At 50.6% G+C, this 17,650-nt stretch overlaps 1 protein-coding gene across 10 annotated transcripts in view; it reads left to right on the top strand.

Moving 5' to 3' along the window:
* The first annotated feature begins 10,955 nt into the window (after positions 1 to 10,955).
* Positions 10,956 to 17,650, top strand: part of MTMR1 (myotubularin related protein 1) — a 68,332-nt gene continuing 61,637 nt past the window's right edge. For 8 of the 10 annotated variants that reach the window (XM_070503049.1, XM_070503050.1, XM_070503052.1 and 5 more), the window contains exons 1-2: positions 10,956 to 11,232; positions 17,336 to 17,441. In XM_070503049.1, coding sequence (XP_070359150.1) covers positions 11,090 to 11,232; positions 17,336 to 17,441 — 249 coding nt within the window. In that variant the 5' untranslated portion in view covers positions 10,956 to 11,089. Of the gene's footprint in view, positions 11,233 to 17,335; positions 17,442 to 17,650 lie in introns of those variants that run through there. The other 2 variants (XM_070503057.1, XM_070503056.1) reach the window with 2 other exon arrangements.

Below are 17,650 nucleotides of genomic sequence, written 5' to 3' on the forward strand. Positions count from 1 at the left end.
ACAATGAAGGCTCTTTTTCACAGTCCTCCCCTCTCCCTCTGCCTCGTGACTGACCCTGGTGCTTTCCTGTGTGGCCCCCAGTGGTGTGACATGTCCCGGGCTCTCAGTTTCTGTGACTATAACATACTGTCTTTTCAGTAGCCACTGTCTCCTGATCTGTTGGCCTTACCACACCTAAATAGTAATAAAACCCATGAAAACACCGCAGGAGGAAGTTTAGTTTCTCCTGCGCTAGGCTCCTGCACGATGCAGCTTTCTTCAGTGCTGGGCTCCAACCAAGCAATTTCTCTAGCACCTGGCTCCTGCAGAGGATGTCTTCCCCAGCTCCCAGTTCCTACAGCATGTGGCAGTCAGCAGGGCCCAGTGGCCAGCACCTTCCATGGAGTGCCACAGGATTCCAGCCTGGGGGTGGTGGCCACTCCCTATACCTGCAATTTATGCATTCTTTAGAGTTTTTACTCACTAGTTAAACTCTCCTTACTCTTGTCAAGTTAAAAAGATAATTGGCCTGTTATCTTACCCTCAAAATGAGTTTACTCAGGAATAGCGAAAATTATTGCATTTTGGTTTGTGCATGCTATGGCATCCATAGGTGAATCCAGAAAACAAAGGAGGGGAGTTGCTTTTTACATGGGAAAAGGGACAGTAGGGAGGGCTGTCCTAAAGGAAAGTCCATTGGGGGAAAGGAACAGTTCAGGGCAGCAAGAGCTTCTCATTGGCTGAGCTGTGGCTTTTCTCATTGGCTGGGCTGTTGCTGAGTGAGGAGAGAAATCTTCCTTCGGTAATAAAATAGTGTTACTTCCCGTGGAAGCTGCAAGGTACCTCTCTTCCTGTTTGGGGTAATTGACCGTATATGATAAGGCGTGCGAGCTCCCCCTACAGGCCATGCGGACTCCGATTTAGTTAAGGTCTCTTATTAACTGCCACGCACCAATCCCATTAATAGTTCTTCCTATTAATCTTTCAGTGTTCAGATGACTGTGTGGTTTCTGCCTCTTGATTGGACCCTGACTGATACAGTCTACTTGGTTCCATAATCATTTTTAATCATCTTTTCTTCAGGAAATGTTTGAGAGGGGGAAGTTGTGGTTTTTGTTGGTGCTTTGCAACAGAGACCAAGCATCTATTTCCAGAATGTCATACAAAACAAAAAGGATCTGAACAAAAGTGTAGAGCTGGGTGGGCGCCCATCTCCTGAACTAGAAAGTTCCGAAACTGATTACACCCCATTATCAGGTGATTTATATCTCTGCCACACTTGATTGACTGAAAGTTGAATAATGGAACTCTGTTTATACAGTCTGTCTTTGTAATGGGCCAGTGTCCTGTGTCCTGCAACTGAGTTTGATCAGTTTAGAAAATTATTAGCACCATGAGGGAAAAAAAAAACCCAGAGAATCTGTAGCTTTAATTTTAGCTTCTTTATATCCAATATCCAAAATTGTCTTAAAAATTTTTTGAGGCAACTTACAAAAATACAAACAAGATAAAAATAAACTAGTTAATCAAGGAAGCTGGGAAACAAAAGCAGGAACAATAAATGAAGTAATTGGATAGAATTCATGCTTCAGGGTCCACAAGTATGCCACATATTTGTCTCTGAAGTTTTTAGCAAGCACAGATGACAATGATTGGTTTCCTAATTCACAGTGTCCCTAAGATAAAAATTAGATCTGTTGTTCAAAAAGGAACAACTATTTCTGGTACGGAAACCAGGGTGGCTTTCTCTCATTGTTCAGGGTCTTGTGAATCATGAGCCAAATCCACTGGATACCCTGACGTTCCATTTCTGTCCAGTTGAAAACAAACAATCTATGTACAGTCACCAGGTGTAGTACAATATCTGGCACATTAAGCCTGCAATAATGTTTAAGTGAATGAATGTGTACATTTCTACCTCTTTCTATTAAAAATAAAAATGCCACAGTGGTAAAGTTCTTGTAAAATAATACTACTATAGCAATGGCAAGAAATTCAAAGAGAGCTTGGAATTTGAATTTATTCTTTTCAGTCTTACTTCCAAGACCCATTCCAGCTGTAAAATCCAGTGTTCTCCCCACTACTACATTAATACGTGTCCGAGGTCGCTTCCTCAGAAGCAGAGACTAAGGCAGGCATGTGCGGGCATGTGACGTGCGCTGGAAGAGCTCTCAGGAGAAGGGAAGGAGGAAGCAGGAGAGAGGGAGGCAGGAGCTGACCAAGGATGTGGTGGCAGTGGGAGTCTAGTGGCAGTCTGATCCCAGGAGGAGCTCTGCAGTTAGAAATGCACCACACAGTTGTTTCATTTGGCGTCAAGGGGACAAGCTTTTGTTCTCCTGTGGCAGTCATGGGCTGCAAGCTGCCCCAGAGTAGGGAAGGGCGGGTGTGTGTAACCTGCTAGGAAAGGTGGCTCCCACAGCTGAGGGCAATCCTCCAGAGAACGGGGTGCCTGGAGCCCTTAGCAGCCAGCACGCCCCGCCGCTGGGGGGGGGGGGCAAAGCCGCCAAAGTGGATCCATGCAGAGGGCCAACGCTGTCCATGTCAACATTAAAACTGCTTCATCCTGGGGCTGGCCGGGTGGTGTAGTTGTTAAGTCGGCACGCTCTGCTTTGGTGGTCCAGGGTTCGTGGGTTCGGTTCCCAGGCGTGAACGTACACCCTGCTCATCAGCCATGCTGTAGTGGCATGCCATATACAAAATAGAGGAAGACTGGCACAGATGTTAGCTCAGCAACAATTTTCCTCAAGCAAAAGGGGGAAGATTGGCAACAGATGTTAGCTCAGGGCCAACCTTCCTCACCAGAAAAAAAAAGTCTTTAAAAAAACAAAACTACTTCATCTGTGCTGGCAAGTGAGAGACAAGTTTTTATAGTTGCATTAAATAATAATAGCTTATATTTGCATCATGCTTACAACACACCAGGCACTATTCTAAGTGCTTTACATAGATTAAAATTCATTTAGTTGCCACAACAAGGCTATGATCAGCGGTATTATCATTATTATTATCACCCCCTTTTGCAGAGGAGGAAACAGCACACAGGAGTCACTTGCCCAGAGTTACCAGGTGCTGGGTAGTGGAGCCAGTTTTGAACCAAACCATCGTAGCTGGGAGTCTGAGTTCCGGCGCACTATACTCTGCTGCCTCGCCACAGGACTCGGAATTCTGTCAAAGTAAAGCATGTTAGAGTACCTTTCTCATCTCTAAATAAACATGTCTCCACTCTTCAGTGTTTACTGTCTATAAATTTCGGCCCCCAATTACATCAAGCCAATTATCCGTGCTATTTCAGAGTTAGGAAGAGAAATGGATAATCCCTATATAGATCCGATATTTTAACTTCTATTCGAATATAGGTATCTTTAGCATTCAAATAATTTGTAGCACTGAAACCAGATTGTGAAAACCCTCCAGGGAAGGCCTTGCCCGCCGCCCCCTGCTCCCCATCCGCCCGGGGGCTGAAAGCGTGGCTGCCTGCCTGCTGGCCCCTGGCTGCCATGGGTGGCAAAGAAATGCCATGCTTTTCTCCCCACTCGCCTGACCCCACGGGACAGTGTTCCGAATGAAAAGCCTCCCCTCACACTGCACAATGAACAGGCCAACGGGAGGCTTACACATTTTCCCTGGAAGCTGGAAGCGGATGCATAACGTCCTTACTGGGCACCCATATGCTACTCCCCTGGGGGAGAAAACTCCTGTGTGTTTTGGTTTTGGTTTTGATTTTTTTCATTGTTTTGGTCCAGGCAATTCAAGAGTCTGGGACTAAGTGGTTTGAACTCAGGATTGCCTTTTCGTCCCCTCCGTGAGAGATGGTTCATGACATGTGTCAACTTGACTGGGCCACAGGATGTCCAGATATCTGGCTAAATATTATTTCGGGGTGTGTCTGAGGGTGTTTCTAGAAGAGCAGTTGACTCGGGGGACTGAGGAAAGCAGATGGCCCTCCCGAGAGCGGGTGGGAGTCATGCACTCCATTGAGGGCCCGAGTAGAAGCAAACGGCAGCGGAAGGGGGACTTCTGCCTGACCCGGAGCTGGGACGTCAGCGTCGGGCCCTCAGTGCTCCTGGCTCTCAGGCCTGCACACCCCGACTGGGATCTACACCGTCGGCTCTGTGGCTCTCAGGCCTTGGAAATGCAGCACAGGCTTTGCTGCGTGCGTCCCCAGCTCGCAGATGGCAGATTGTGCGACTTCCCAGCCTCTGTGACGGCGTGAGCCAATTCCTCATAATAAATCTCATCATGCAGAGAGAGAGACAGAGAGAGAGGGAGACTGTTTCTCTGGAGAGCTCTGACTGATACACCCTTCCCGTCACTTCTTAACCCTCACCTCCAGCTCCAGTTGTCCCCTGAAAGGGTTCGCATTACAGTCCGCACCGCCTCCACATCACTGGATCCAGGGACACTTCTCTGCCCCGTCTTGCCGGGTGTCTCGGCACCACTTGACACTCTGGGTGAATCTTTCCTTCTTAAAAGTCTCCACCCTCTTGGTCCCCAGGACGCCTCTGCCCTGGCTCTGTTTCTCGTCTCTGGTGACCCCTCGGGTGCCCCCAGAGCTCCTCTTCTTTCACCCGCCCCTTAAATGCTGGGGTTCTAGCATCTCTCCTCAGCACGCTTCTCTTCTCTTCTCATTTCACACGTTTCCCTAGGTAAACTCGTACATTCTCCTCAGGGCCGCCCCTCGGGGGGCCCAACCTGTGCAGGCTTGTGAGGACCCGCACTTTCCATCTGGTCACCCAAGGCTGAAGATGACGTCCTCTCTTCCTTGGGCTTCCGGGACGATCTGGCCTCCCGGACCGCCCCCTATTCCCGACTGCTTGAATGTGGCTGCCTTAAGGGGTTTTACCCTGGGGGGATTTGTGGAAGTGTGCACCAAGTGAGGCGGAAAGCTTGTCTCTGAAGCCTGCCCTGCAGGTTGAGGCAAGCGGAGTCTCTGGAGCTTTGGGAGTGTGGGCTCTGTGGCCGGCGGTTGGTGTGGGAAGGAGAGCTGACCCCGCCTTTGTAGAGAGCCTGACATAAGACTGAGGACACGTTCAGGACAATCTCAAAGAACAATGGGTGGTGGAGATCAGGGCGCACAGGGGCAAAAGCCTCCCAGGCCACCCTTCAGCCCTGCCAATAAATGGGACCTATGGCTGGGAACCTTCTGGATAAATCTGGAGGCAAAATGAAGTATCCTGTGGCATTTTCTAATGCAGCTGATGGAGGCACAGGTATTAATAATTTCACTCATTTAGTTGTATTTATTCGAAGTGTCATTGAGAATTTCAACCTCACAAAAGCACCTTTGGACACTGTGATGGTTAATTTTATGTGTCAACTTGGCTGGCCATAGTGTACAGACGCTTAGTGAAACACCAATCTAGATATTTCTATGATGGTCTTTTGTAGATGTGATTAACATTTAAATCAGTTGACTTTGAGGAAAGCAGATTGCCCTCCATAATGGGGGTGGGCCTCAACCAATCAGTTGAAGGCCTTAAGTGCAAAGACTGAGGTTCCCCAAAAAGGAAGGAATTCTGCTCCAGACTCTGACTTCAGACTCGAGACTGCAACATCAACTCTTGCTGGAATTCCCAGCCTGCTGGCCTGACCTACAGAGTTCAGATTTGCCGGCCCCCACAATTGTGTGAGCTAATTCCTTAAACTGAATCTCCTTCTGTCTTTTGCTCTTTGTACACACACACACACACACACACACACACATACACACACTCCTCTTATTGGCTCTGTTTCTCTCAAGAACTGTGACCCGGTATGTTTGGTAGGCATTCTGGTACCCCCCAGTCCAGCTATTCCTGAACCTCTGGAACCTGTGAATATGTTAGGTTACACGGCTCAGGTGGGCCCTATCTAATCACATGAGTCCCTTAAAGCTGAGAACCTTCTCTGGCTAGAAGCAAAAGAGATGCTTCAGGAGGGGAAGTCAGAGAGATCAAAGAGTAAGAGGGGCTTGACCCACCGTTGCTGGAGGGGGGCCACGTGGAAACACCAGAAAGAATGAGAGCAGCATCTGGGAGCTGAGAGCAGCCGGCTGGCTGACAGCCAGCAAGGAAATGGGGACTTCAGTCCTACAACCACATGCAACTGAATTTGGCCAGCAACCTGAATGAGCTGGATTCTTCCCCAGAGCCTCCAGAAAAGGGCCTAGCCCTGCCTGCTCTTTGATTTCTCCCTTGTGAGACCCTAAGCACGGGACCCGATTAGCCCACGCAGACTGCTGACCTACAGAAACTGGAGAAAAGAGATGTCTGTGGTTTAAGCCACTAAGTTTGTGGTAATTTATGATGGCAGCAACAGAAAAGAAACCCCAGTGCCCAGTGCTGAGCAACATCAGGAAATAACCAATAATTGTGGTGAGAAAACTCTTGAAACGTTCATGCAGACAGCTCAACATTGTTAAACCTGGCTAGATGGTACTTCTGGAATGCGTGGGGTTAATGCTGGACTTGTCACAAACCTGGATCCAAGGTGGCAATGTTTTGCAAGGACACATAGAACTTATGTCCATCTGTTGCCTCACTCACTAGGAACTGCTTTGGGTTAAACAGCACAATAATAGGCACAGAACTGAACACCACGAGCTGGACACACTCCCCCTGCTGGAAGCACAGCTGGCACCACACTTTGCTTGATGACGTGGATGCCCTCTACTGAGGCCTGCAAAGAGTGGATCCAAGGCCTGCTCCTGTGAGTTGACATTACAACCCCTGCAAACAGTGGCACAAGTTATCTCTGGGGGTACTCACGTGTAGTTCCATAGAAGATTAGATTCGCTCATTCCTAGCGAAATGATCTTATTGAGAAACTCATTTGACAAGCAATGGTCAGGTCCACCTTCATTTGCTTGATTCTTTTTCCAGAAACAAAACTGGTGGCCTCATCTATAGTTCCCAAATTGTGATTACATTTCAAAAAGAGTTTCTTTGTTTTCCAATTTTATGAACATGCACCAACTTTTTATTCGCTCTCTCTCCTGAGATCTAGACCCCTGTGACCGACAGTCTACTGGACATCTCCACTGGGGTAACCAACAGGTACCTCCCAAGGCTGCCATGCATTCTCGTGCAGGCTGTGCAGTGCACAAGGGGCTCACAGTTAAGGGGGACCATTCACAGTGAAGACCTCATAGATTTCTAGGTCTACTATGGCAGTTTCTTGGCATATGGCAGTCAAAGGTTGAGCTTGAACAAAATCAGGATATTATGACAATTTTTTGGCAAACAGAACTATAGTTGTTGTGAAGAAGGGGTCTCTTTTTCTTTTCTTTTCTTTTTTCTTTTCTTTTTTTTTTTGGTGAGGAAGATTGGCCCTGAGCTAACGTCTGTGCCCATCTTCCTCTGTTTTTTATGTGGGACACTGCCACAGCATGCCTAGATGAATGGTGTGCAGGTCCATGCCCAGGATCCAAACCCGTGAACCCTGGGCTGCCAAAGAGGAGTGCATGAACCTCATCGCTACACCGCCAGGCTGGCCCCTGGGGGGGTACCTTTTTCTAATGCATACTACAGCACCCTGTGGGCTGGGACTCAGGATGCGTCAAACTTAACACCTTCAGAATGAGCTCATCCTACTCACTCACCTCTGCCAACTGCTTGTCATCCTGCCTTCCTTATCTCAGTGATCCGTAGCACCATCTACCCAGTTATCCAAGTCTGAAACCTTGACCTCAACCCATCTCTTGGCCTCTCCCTCCCTCTTTTCTCCATGGCCAGTACCCCATCAGTCACTCCTGTCTGACGTCAGGCTGCATGCATCAGCTTTTACTTGGATTCTGGCAACAACCTCCTGACTGACCTTCCCACAGCCGCTCCTGCCTCTCCAACCCAGCCTCCCTCATGTGACCCCAGTTATGTTTCCAAACTGTAAGTACGGTCAGTTCGCCCCTCTCTACGATCTTGCTCACTGTGGCTCCTTGTCGCCTCTAACGGGGTGTCTTGGAGTGTGATCCTCGGATCACCCGTACCAGAATCACTTGATGGGCTTTATAAGCTGCGGAGTCCCAGCACCCTCTCTCCCCACCGAGCAGCTAAATTCTCAGATGCTCGGCCCTGGGGCTCACGCCTCTGTTTATTGATGGATGTTCCAGGTCCTTTCTACGCACGTGACTTTGAACACTACTGCCTTATACAGTACACTGCATAAACGGTTCCTAGACATGCAGTGCACACACATAAAGACGCCCACTCCCCAGCTGGGACTGCAGAGTGCAGCTGGCGGGACAGAGGGGGTCTTGGCTGCACCCCGGTGAGCACTGGTGTGAGCCTGACAATTCACTCCTCATCTTGCCCCCCACCCCACAGGAAGGCAGGGTGGCCAGCCCCACAGCTCTGGGTAGGCCCTGATGTGGGCCTTTCAGGGCAGTGGGGCTTGGGGCACATGGGTGTTAGGGGACAATTCTCCACGACTGTCTCAGGTGTCCGCATGGTCCAGGTCCTCTGAGCGAATGAATTTCCAGCCCAGTAAAGGAAGCTGGTATAAGGAGACGTTCCAAGATAGGAGAGCTGAGCCAAGGCTCCTCGCTGGGCCAGTTCAGAAGAGCAGAGGCCACGGCCCCCCTTGCCCTCCCTGGGGGACACCGCCTGCATTCCGGGACGATGAGTGACTATGCTCTCTGGAAGGGAGAATGGGCGTGTCAGAGCAGCCCTAGAGAAGACCAGAGTTTCCCAACTTTGGGATTCCTCTCCTGTGATGCACCCCACTACCCGTGCAGATGCCATCTGGCCTGCTGTTGGTCACAAGAGGTCACAGGGTCAGGCCACATTCGAGAGGAGGGCAACAGACTCCACCTCTTGATGTGGGTGTGCAAGGCCACATTGCAAAAGAGCGTGTGGGCTGGGGAATATCATTGCAGCTGTCTCTGGAGGTGCAGGCGACCACAGAGGGAGTGCACAGCAGTATTTCTCCAAGCACACTGAGCCTCGCTGGCATCAGAATCCAGAACAAAAGCCACACTTCTAAGTCTCGCATTCCAGATGCTCCACGTGTTGGCCTGCTGGCCTCCAGCTGACCTCCTCACTTGTCTTGTCTGACTTTATGCTCCGGCAGCACTCAATTTCTTGGAGTTCCCTTGCACATAAGAAACTGTTTAACTGACTCCACACCTTTTTCTGTAACTGTTCCTTCTGCCTGGAACGACGTGACTTTTTCACCTGATCAAAGACTCACTCATCCTTGAGGATTCAGCTGTGTGTCACCTTGTCTAGGATATCTTCCTAACCCCTCTTCTCCCATGGATTGGGCGAGGGTTCCCACAGCCCTGTGTGCTCGCCCCCATCACAGCACTTACCAACCTGTAATGTCATTGCTGACTTGTCTGACGCCTTCCCTTGACTGTGAACTTCTTAGGCAGGGACATGTCAGATTCCATCTCTGTCCTGTAAGTCCTCAGTTTGCGTAACTGAACTGAAAGTCTAATAGTGTCACAGTGAATTCCTCTTTGGCCTATCCTCCTCGAAGAATATGGGACATAAAATATGTTTAAGATTTTACCGTTTTCTTTCTGACAAATCTCAGGACAGCTAGGATGCTGGCAGCTCCTTGGAACAAAGTACCTGACTAAAAGTGGCGTCTTAATCTGCTCAGGCCACCATAAAAAAATACTGCAGCCTGGGGGGCTTAAACAACAGACATTTATTTTCTTACAGTTCTGGGGGCTGGAAAGTCCCAGATCACGGTTCTGGCAGGGTTCCCTTCCTGATGAGGGCTCTCTTCCTGGCTTGCACACAGCTGCCTTCTTGCTGTGTGCTCACGTGGCCTTTGCTCTATGCCTGCTTGTGGAGAGAGTGAGACCAAGCTCTCTGGTGTTTCTTTTCATAAAGGCACTAATTCAACCGTACCAGGGCCCCATCCTTATGACCTAATCACCTCCTGAAGGCCAAATAACATCAGTTGGGGGTTAGGGCTTCAACGTATGAATTGTATTGGGGGAACACAAACATTCAGTCTATTAAAGTGGGTTAAACATTTGATTTAATAATTTTGGAAAACCTGAAGCCTGCAGGAGGTGGTTCTCCAGTCTATATGGAGATCTTCCCTTCCTTCCTTCCAGCTCTCCTCATCCTGTTGTCCTTTCACGTCAGGATCGCCCCTTCTTGGGTGTACTATGACTGCTGGGGCTCCAGGCATCACATCCTCATCCTCAAGGTTCAGTTTGAAGTTATTAAGCTGGTAAGGTGGGATGGGTCTGGGATTGGAACCAGTACTCCCTCTCTACAAGTCTGCCTTTTATCAGGGTCATAGATTTGCTGTCTATACCCAGGGCAATCATAGGCAAAGGGGCGTAGTCATGATTCTCATCCCTATCCCCAGTAAAAATCACAGGCGACTTAAGAGGGGATGAGCTGTTGGATATGCGAAGCCTAGCAAAATGAGCAGGGAAATGAGTCTAGTTCAGGAATCAAGTGTCCGAAATGCCTTTACCATCAGATATTGGCTTGATTTTCACAGCAGTGATTTAACCAACAGAAGTTAAATGTCTCTCTTAATATAAACCAAGTGCGGAAGTTCCGAGGGCGGCATCAGAACACCCGGTTGCCCCACAGATGGCGGGGAGGTGGGTTTGAGCGGGCGGGGGGCGGGGAGAATGGAGCGCGGAGGATTGCTAAAATGTGCGGAATTGATGCGCAACGTCCAGACCAGGGACGCCCAGAGGGGCTGGGCTGTCCTCACCTCAAGACTTTTCTGGGAAGGAAAATTGAGGGAAATCAAACCATTTTTAATCCCTGAATTTCCCCAAACGCTTTTTGTTTCCACCCCGTGTCTCCGAGCTGAGTCTGGTAGATTCACGAGCAAAGCGCGTTCGGCGGCATCGCTCGTACATTTCCCCCGAGCGGCCCCGGTCCCAGAGCGCTCCGGCCCCGGGACCGCCCCGGGCGCCAGGTGGGGACCGGCCCGCGCCGCCCCGCCCCGCCCGGCCCCGCCCCCCGCCGCCCCCGCCCCCCACCGCCCCCCGCGCGCGGCCTTGTGGGTAACGCGGGCCGCCAGGTGACAGCTAATGGCGGCGGCCGCCTGAGCCGGCGGGTGCAGCGCGCGGCGGCAGGAGGCGCGCGCCCGGCCTTCCCGGGCCGACCCGTCCCGACTCGGCTCCCCGCGGCGGCGGGCTTGGCGCGTCATGGACAGGCCGGCGGCGGCGGCGGCGGGCAGCGAGGGCGGCGGGGGCCCGGGCCCGGGGCCGGCGGGCGGCAGGAGGCCCCCTCGGGGGGCGGGGGGCCCCGCCGCCGGCGCCCGGCAGCCGAGCGTGGAGACCCTGGACAGGTAAGCGGGGCCGGGCCGCCGCCCCCCGCGCCCCGAACCCCGAGGGCCCCGCGCCAGACCAGCCGCGCCCAGGCCGCGGGGGGGACCGCTTCCCCCGGCCCCTCCCTGGTCCCGCTGGAGACACCCGGCCCCCCGGCCCGGCCCCTAGCGGGCCCGCACCTGCCTCACTTCCGCCTGGCGTGCGGCGCTTTCCCGCCCCCACCCCCAGGGCCCCGCGGCTGTCTGGCCGCTCCCGGGCCTCGGAGCCGCCCGGCCCGGCGCCTGGGGAGGCAGTTTCTCCCGGCTCTCCTCGTTTAGCGTGCCCTTGCCTCCCGTGGCTGGAAGACCCAAATCCCGCCGCCGCGGCCTGGGGTCTGTGATGTCGCGCTTGGGAGTGGGCACTGGGGGACGGGACCCCGCGGGGGTCGGAGCGGGTGCGGATGGAGGCAGAGAGAGACCCTGATTTGAAAAACTGCGATGGAAAAGTGCTCCTGAGGCAAGAGCACACAGTCGTGTACTTTCAGTTCTTCCCATTGAAGGAGCCAGTTCATTGTTTTCGCGAGCATGTAAGCCGACTGCTTCTTGGGCAGTTGCAGAACCAAGATAAATCAGAAGTCTAAAGCGACCGCGTCCGACAGGGAGGGCCACTCGAACGCTCCGAGGACAGGGCTGGGTTCTGCCACGGCCCGGAATATCCAGTCTTCCCACATTTTGGCCATTTCGCTGAGACTGGAGCGCAGTTAGGCAACCGATGCTGTTGTAAGGCGGCTCGGTCGGTTTCAGACGTTCATTCCTGCCGATCTTAGTCACACCAGTGAGCTGAACTTTTGGGGAGTTTCCAAAAACATAGGAACAACAAGAAACACTCCCTTTGTTTCTACCTTAGTGTAATTACAATGGACTTTAATAGGTGAATCGCCCAAGTGGTCAGCTTCACTGAAAACCAATCACAGCTAAGACGGTACTTGGAATGGTTAGGCTTTCACTCACCTGCAGATATTCTACGATGTCCGCGGGCTTGGAGAGTCAGCGAATAAGAGGAGCGGGCTTCTGGCTCACCATCTAGTGCAGAATGCAAACAGACCAGTGGTTTACATCAAATGTGATAAAGCTTGGGCAGAGGTAAACACAGGAGTGCTCTGGATGGGGCGTGCATGGCACTCATCTGAGAGGCTTTTAAGAACTCCAGGTGGCCAGGCCCCACTTCTGACGATTCTGATTCAGGAGATTTGGGGTGAGGCCCAGGAGTTAGTATTTTTTAAAAAGCCTCTGCAGCCTCAGCTGTGATCCACTGTACTGTGGGTCCACGGAGGTGGAGTACTTGATTTCTCTTCATTGAGGGTGGGGGGCAGGGAGTATGGGCATTAAGTAGGGCCTTCTGAAGAAGCTGACATTCGAGCTGAATGATGAAGAATGCAAAGTTAGCCGGGGAAGAGAGTGGGAGGGCTTTTTGGCTATGGGAGTGGACTGTGCAGTCATACAGGTGATGCTGGATGTGGGGAACTGGGAAAAGAGGCCCTGCGGGAAGGCAGGGGCCAGATCTTGGGGGGCTTGTGTGCCTTCCTAGCAAATTGTGCCTTTATTCTTGGGGCTGATGCTTCTCAGCAGGGTTTTGTACAGCCGGCATCAGAATCACCTCCAGTGCTTGATTCAAATGCAGATTTTTGGGTCCCACCCTAAATCTAGTCCATCCACCTCTGTCATAGAGCCTGGAATTCTGCACTTTAAACAAGCACCTTAGCTACAGGTAGGGTGGGCCATGCGATGTCTTTCGCCCAGGGTGGTACTGGTATACTGGTTGGGCCAGGGTAGTGATTAATAGCGTCCTCCTTCAACTCACAATAGTGTCTTGGTTTGGGTGGGAAATAATGTGGTCGCCCTGGCTATGGGGATCACAAAAGGATTTCTATCGCATGAGCTACAGGATAGGACTGACGTTGGAGAAGGGTTGGTGTGCAATAGTGTGGTGAATGGACCTGAGGCGGCAGTCTTAGTAGCTTGTGGAGCTGCTAATCTCTCAGTCAGTTCTTCTGTGAACCTGAGTGCCGCCTCTGTGTCAGGCACTGTGTGGGGCCTGAGGACGCAGCAGGGAACAAACACACAGGACTCCCTGCCCTCATGGAGTGTATGATTGGTGGGAAAGAGAGACAAAAAATAAGTACAGTGTGTTCTCTGTTAGATGGCACGAGGTGCTAGGGGAGACAGGAAGTTGGCACAGGATAGAAGTATTGGGGGTGTGCACTTTGGGGAGTGGTTGGAATTTTATGGAGGAGGGTCAGGGAGAGCCCAGCTGAGAAAGGCGACATGTGAATAGTGCTCCTGCAGAGGTGAGGCACCCAGTTGTACAGGTATCTGGGGCGATGCATTCTAGGCAGAGGCCTGTGCACCCTGGGGTGGAAGTGTGAGCGGAGTGTTCAAGGATCAGCAAGGAGACCGGCGGCGTCTCTAGCAGGGAGGGAGCTAGAGAGAGAGCAGTAGGAGGTGAGGTCAGAGAGGTGACGGGCAGGTGGTGGAGAGTCATGGGGAGCCATTGGGGGTTTTGGAGCAGATGAGTGACATAATCTGGTGTAGATTTCAGTAAGATCTCATGGCTGCTGTGTGGGCAACAGACCGAAAGGGGAAGGGGTTGAAGCAGAGTGTCGAGCAGGTAGGAGGCTATAGCACTCGTCTAAGTGGGAGAGGATGGTGGCTTCGCCCAGAGCAGTGGGCTGGAGGAAGGGAGAAGTGGTTAGATGCTGGATATAGTTTGAAGAAAACCTGCAGGGGAGAGCCAGTAGGGTTTGCTGAAGATTGGTGGTTGGGCGGGAGAGGAGAAGAAGCAAGGGCGATCCCAAGGTTTTTAGCTTGTGGGAAGATGGTGCTGCTGAGACTGAGAAGCCTCTAAGTGGAGCAGGGTTAGGAAATTACTTGTCAGCACATAACAATGATGGCAGCAGCTCCGCATGAATCAGTTATGAGATGCCAGCTCTATGTCCCAGAGCAGAAGGCAAGAGGCAGTTGGTGTACATGAGCCTGGAGTTCAGGGGTGCTGTCTGGGCTGGAGACCTAGTTGGGAGTCATCAGCACAGAGATGAGGCTTAAATTCACCAGGTGGGTGGAGAACACAGAAGGATGATCAGCATCTGGAAGAAGGAATTGGAACAGGAGTTGGGCAAGGTGTGTTCTCATGGTACTTAGCAGATAAGAGCGAGCCATGACTTGGTGAGATTCAGATGTGAGAGTGAAGTGGGGGGTGGGCTATAAGGTAAACCCCAGCTTTGGGGCCTGGGGTGCCTGGGAAACTGGCTGTGCTTTTCCCTGACTTAGGAAACCTGGGTGGTGGGGGAGCAGCTTGTGGGCTGAGCTGCTGATGCTGTTTTAGGCAGGTTGAGTTGGCAGGGTCTCTGGGCCGACTGGTGGAGATGTCTGGTAGGATCATGGGCATCGAGATCAGGAGAGTCCAGGTTGGAGAAACGAAGCTGGGAGCCCCCAGCCTGCAAGTGGTTGTTGATGCCAGGAGTGTGAAAGGAGATTGAACAGACGAAAGAGAAGAGAGGGGAGAGGAAACTTGAGCTCCCTTCTCAGTTCTGTCATCATGGCAAGCTCTGATTCATACTCTTCTTTTAAGAGGGACCCCCGGAGTGGAACCTGGCTCTCTGGGCGTGGTTCAGCCATGCTCCATGAGCTATGGGGCCCTCCGTTCTCTTCTGAACACTGTACTTCTCTTAATGATGACAAAGCTGCGGTCCTGTGAGAGGATGTGGCTTGCTCAAGGTCATGAAGCTAGCTGGTGACAGAAACAGGACCGGGATCCAGGCCTCCTATCTACCAGCCCACTCTACCACGCTGTTTGTAACTGTGTTGGCCAGGACGCTTCTGGTTGCAGGTGACAGATCATTCTAGCTTAAGCCAAAAAGGAAATGTCTGGGCGCACATCACTGCTTCAGACAGGGGAAAGATGGCCACGGGCACATTTGGAGCCAGAGTTGCAAACGGTGTTGTCGGGGATCCCCACCTCTTGTTTTTTCTTGTCTCACGCAGTATCTCTGGGTTTCTCAAGGTGGTGGGGTGAGGAGCGGCCTCCAGCAGTGCTAGGGATCCAAGAGGAAAGCCTAGGATGGCCCGGCCTGGGTCACTCCCTTACAGCTGGGGGCAGGAGGAGCAAGGGGCCAGCCTCCCTCTCTCCCCTCCCCCACAGAATCCTAGGAAGTGGACAGGGGCAGCTCCTCAAGTAGAGACAAGTGTCCTTGTCAGAAGAAGAGGGGAGGGATGCTGGGCAGATGGTGACAGAGGTCACCCATGGTGGGTGACCAGGTGGGTTCCTACTGTTAGGTTTGCAATCAGGGGTAGGTGCTGGCAGAGAAAAAGGCAACATGACAAGAAATGGATGATATAAGCAGGCAATACAGGTGACCTAACCTTTAGAAAGGAAACTAGACTCCCTCCCCTTTTCCTCCTCCTTCCTCTTAGTTAGAAACTGTGCTCAATAGCTTTTTGACATATGGTGGGAATGTCTGCCTGTTCAATGATTGTTTTTACTTATATTTTCAGCCCCACAGATAACCACTGGGTGGTCTTGGTGAGAGACTGCAATATAGATCACTAGTAGAGATTAGAGAACATCAAATATCTTTATTTTACTGTTTAGGTTTTTTTTAACTTACTGCCTGGGGGTTCTAGGTTTTTCTGTCCTTCCAGTACATGAGTCTGGATTAAATTAGTGATGAGATTTTTAAAGGTCTGGAACATTCTTTACAGTGAAAGCTACCTGCGAGGTAAACTTTCATAAGCATCTTTTGCCCTTTTGCTTGATTTTTTTCAGTGTTTCGACAATTTGAGAGAGGAGCCCAGCCCCTGGTGGCAGTTTTTAATCCCCTCACTGCCTAGTTCACTTATTTGCTCCTTTGAGTCAGGTGAGCACAGCCTGACCACTTAGGAGTCATGTGAGCTTGGTCAAACACTGGAGCCTCGGTTTCTCATCTCTGAGATGGGACACTGTGAGGCTTGGGCAAGGCTGCATGTGGAAAAGTGTTGAAGGCTTTAGAGCACCATGCAAGTGGAAGATGTGCTTTCTTTGCATTGTTCTCCTATAAGGCAGTGGCTAGCCTCTGTGGCACTGGCCTCTGTTTTGCCCTCCAGCTCAGTGAGTTGGTCACTATTGGTTGTGCCATGTCCTGGAAGGACAGCCCCAGTGGATCTGGAGGCAGGCCCTCCACTTTCTGCCGGTTTTCTCATCTCAGAAACAAAGTCACTGGTCCCTGTTCTGCCCTCTCATCCCACTGTGATCATGAGGCTCTGATGTAGTAACAGACCAGAAGAGCCTTTTGTCAGTTGTCAAAGCACTTAGGGAATTGTAAGGTAGCATTATTACTACATGGAGGACATCATTTTTCTAGTCTGTTCTTTTTAAAATCACATAATCAGCTTTGCTCCATTAAGAGTCACTTTGATTCACTTGAAGTTATATTATTTTCTAGATTTAAAACTACCACCATGAAATTGATTGTAAAGCATCTGCTCTAAGATACATATTTCTCTCTAGAATTAATTTTCTATATACATTATGTTAAGAATATTCTCTCTATATAATTGTAATAGAGTAAAACTCCATTAAATGATAGAGAATACACGCTTAACTGTCTAATGTATAGAATCGTCAACTTAAAGAAAATTGGTTGATTCATTTGAAATCAACCAGGAACCTAATCTTACTTCCTAGTTGTCAGGCAGTACTTCAGTTCTTATATTAAATGTAAAGGTAACAAAATAGTCTAATAAAACTTCATTTTCTGAAAAAAGAAATGTACCTGGGGGCCGGCCCGATGGCCGGGTGGATAAGATTGTGCACTCTGCTTCGGTGGCCCAAGGTTTCACTGGTTCGAATCCTGGGTTTGGACCTAGCACTGCTCATCAAGCCATAATGAGGCGGCGTCCCACATAGCAGAGTCAGAAGGACCTACAGCTGGAATATACAACTATGTACTGGGGGGGCTTTGGGGAGAAGAAGAAAAAAAATTGGCAACAGATGTTAGCTCAGGGCCAATCTTTAAAAAGAAAAACAAGGTACATGTATCCCTAGTCAGTGCTCATTTTTCTCACCAGGAGCCTGTGTCTTAAAATATTTTAATCACACTATTTCTTTTAGTCCTACAGGATCACATGTTGAATGGTGTAAACAGCTTATAGCTGCTACAATTTCTAGTCAGATTTCAGGTTCAGTGACATCAGAAAATGTATCCAGAGATTACAAGGTAAGCAGCATGGAGTCCTGAATTCATTTTCAATCTACTGAGCAGCGAGGAAGCTTTGTAATGTCAATTTGAGGGAGACTTTGGCCCCTTGCTGCTCAGCGGTCATCTGCCTGGGAATCAGGGTGAAAGGTTCTCTGTTTTTAGATTAGAACTTAAGAAGAAGAGTCTTATCAGGATCTGGTATATGTGGCCATAGTTTTATAATTGAG

The sequence above is a fragment of the Equus asinus genome, chromosome X (assembly GCF_041296235.1).
Source record: "Equus asinus isolate D_3611 breed Donkey chromosome X, EquAss-T2T_v2, whole genome shotgun sequence".
Lineage (NCBI taxonomy): Eukaryota > Metazoa > Chordata > Mammalia > Perissodactyla > Equidae > Equus > Equus asinus.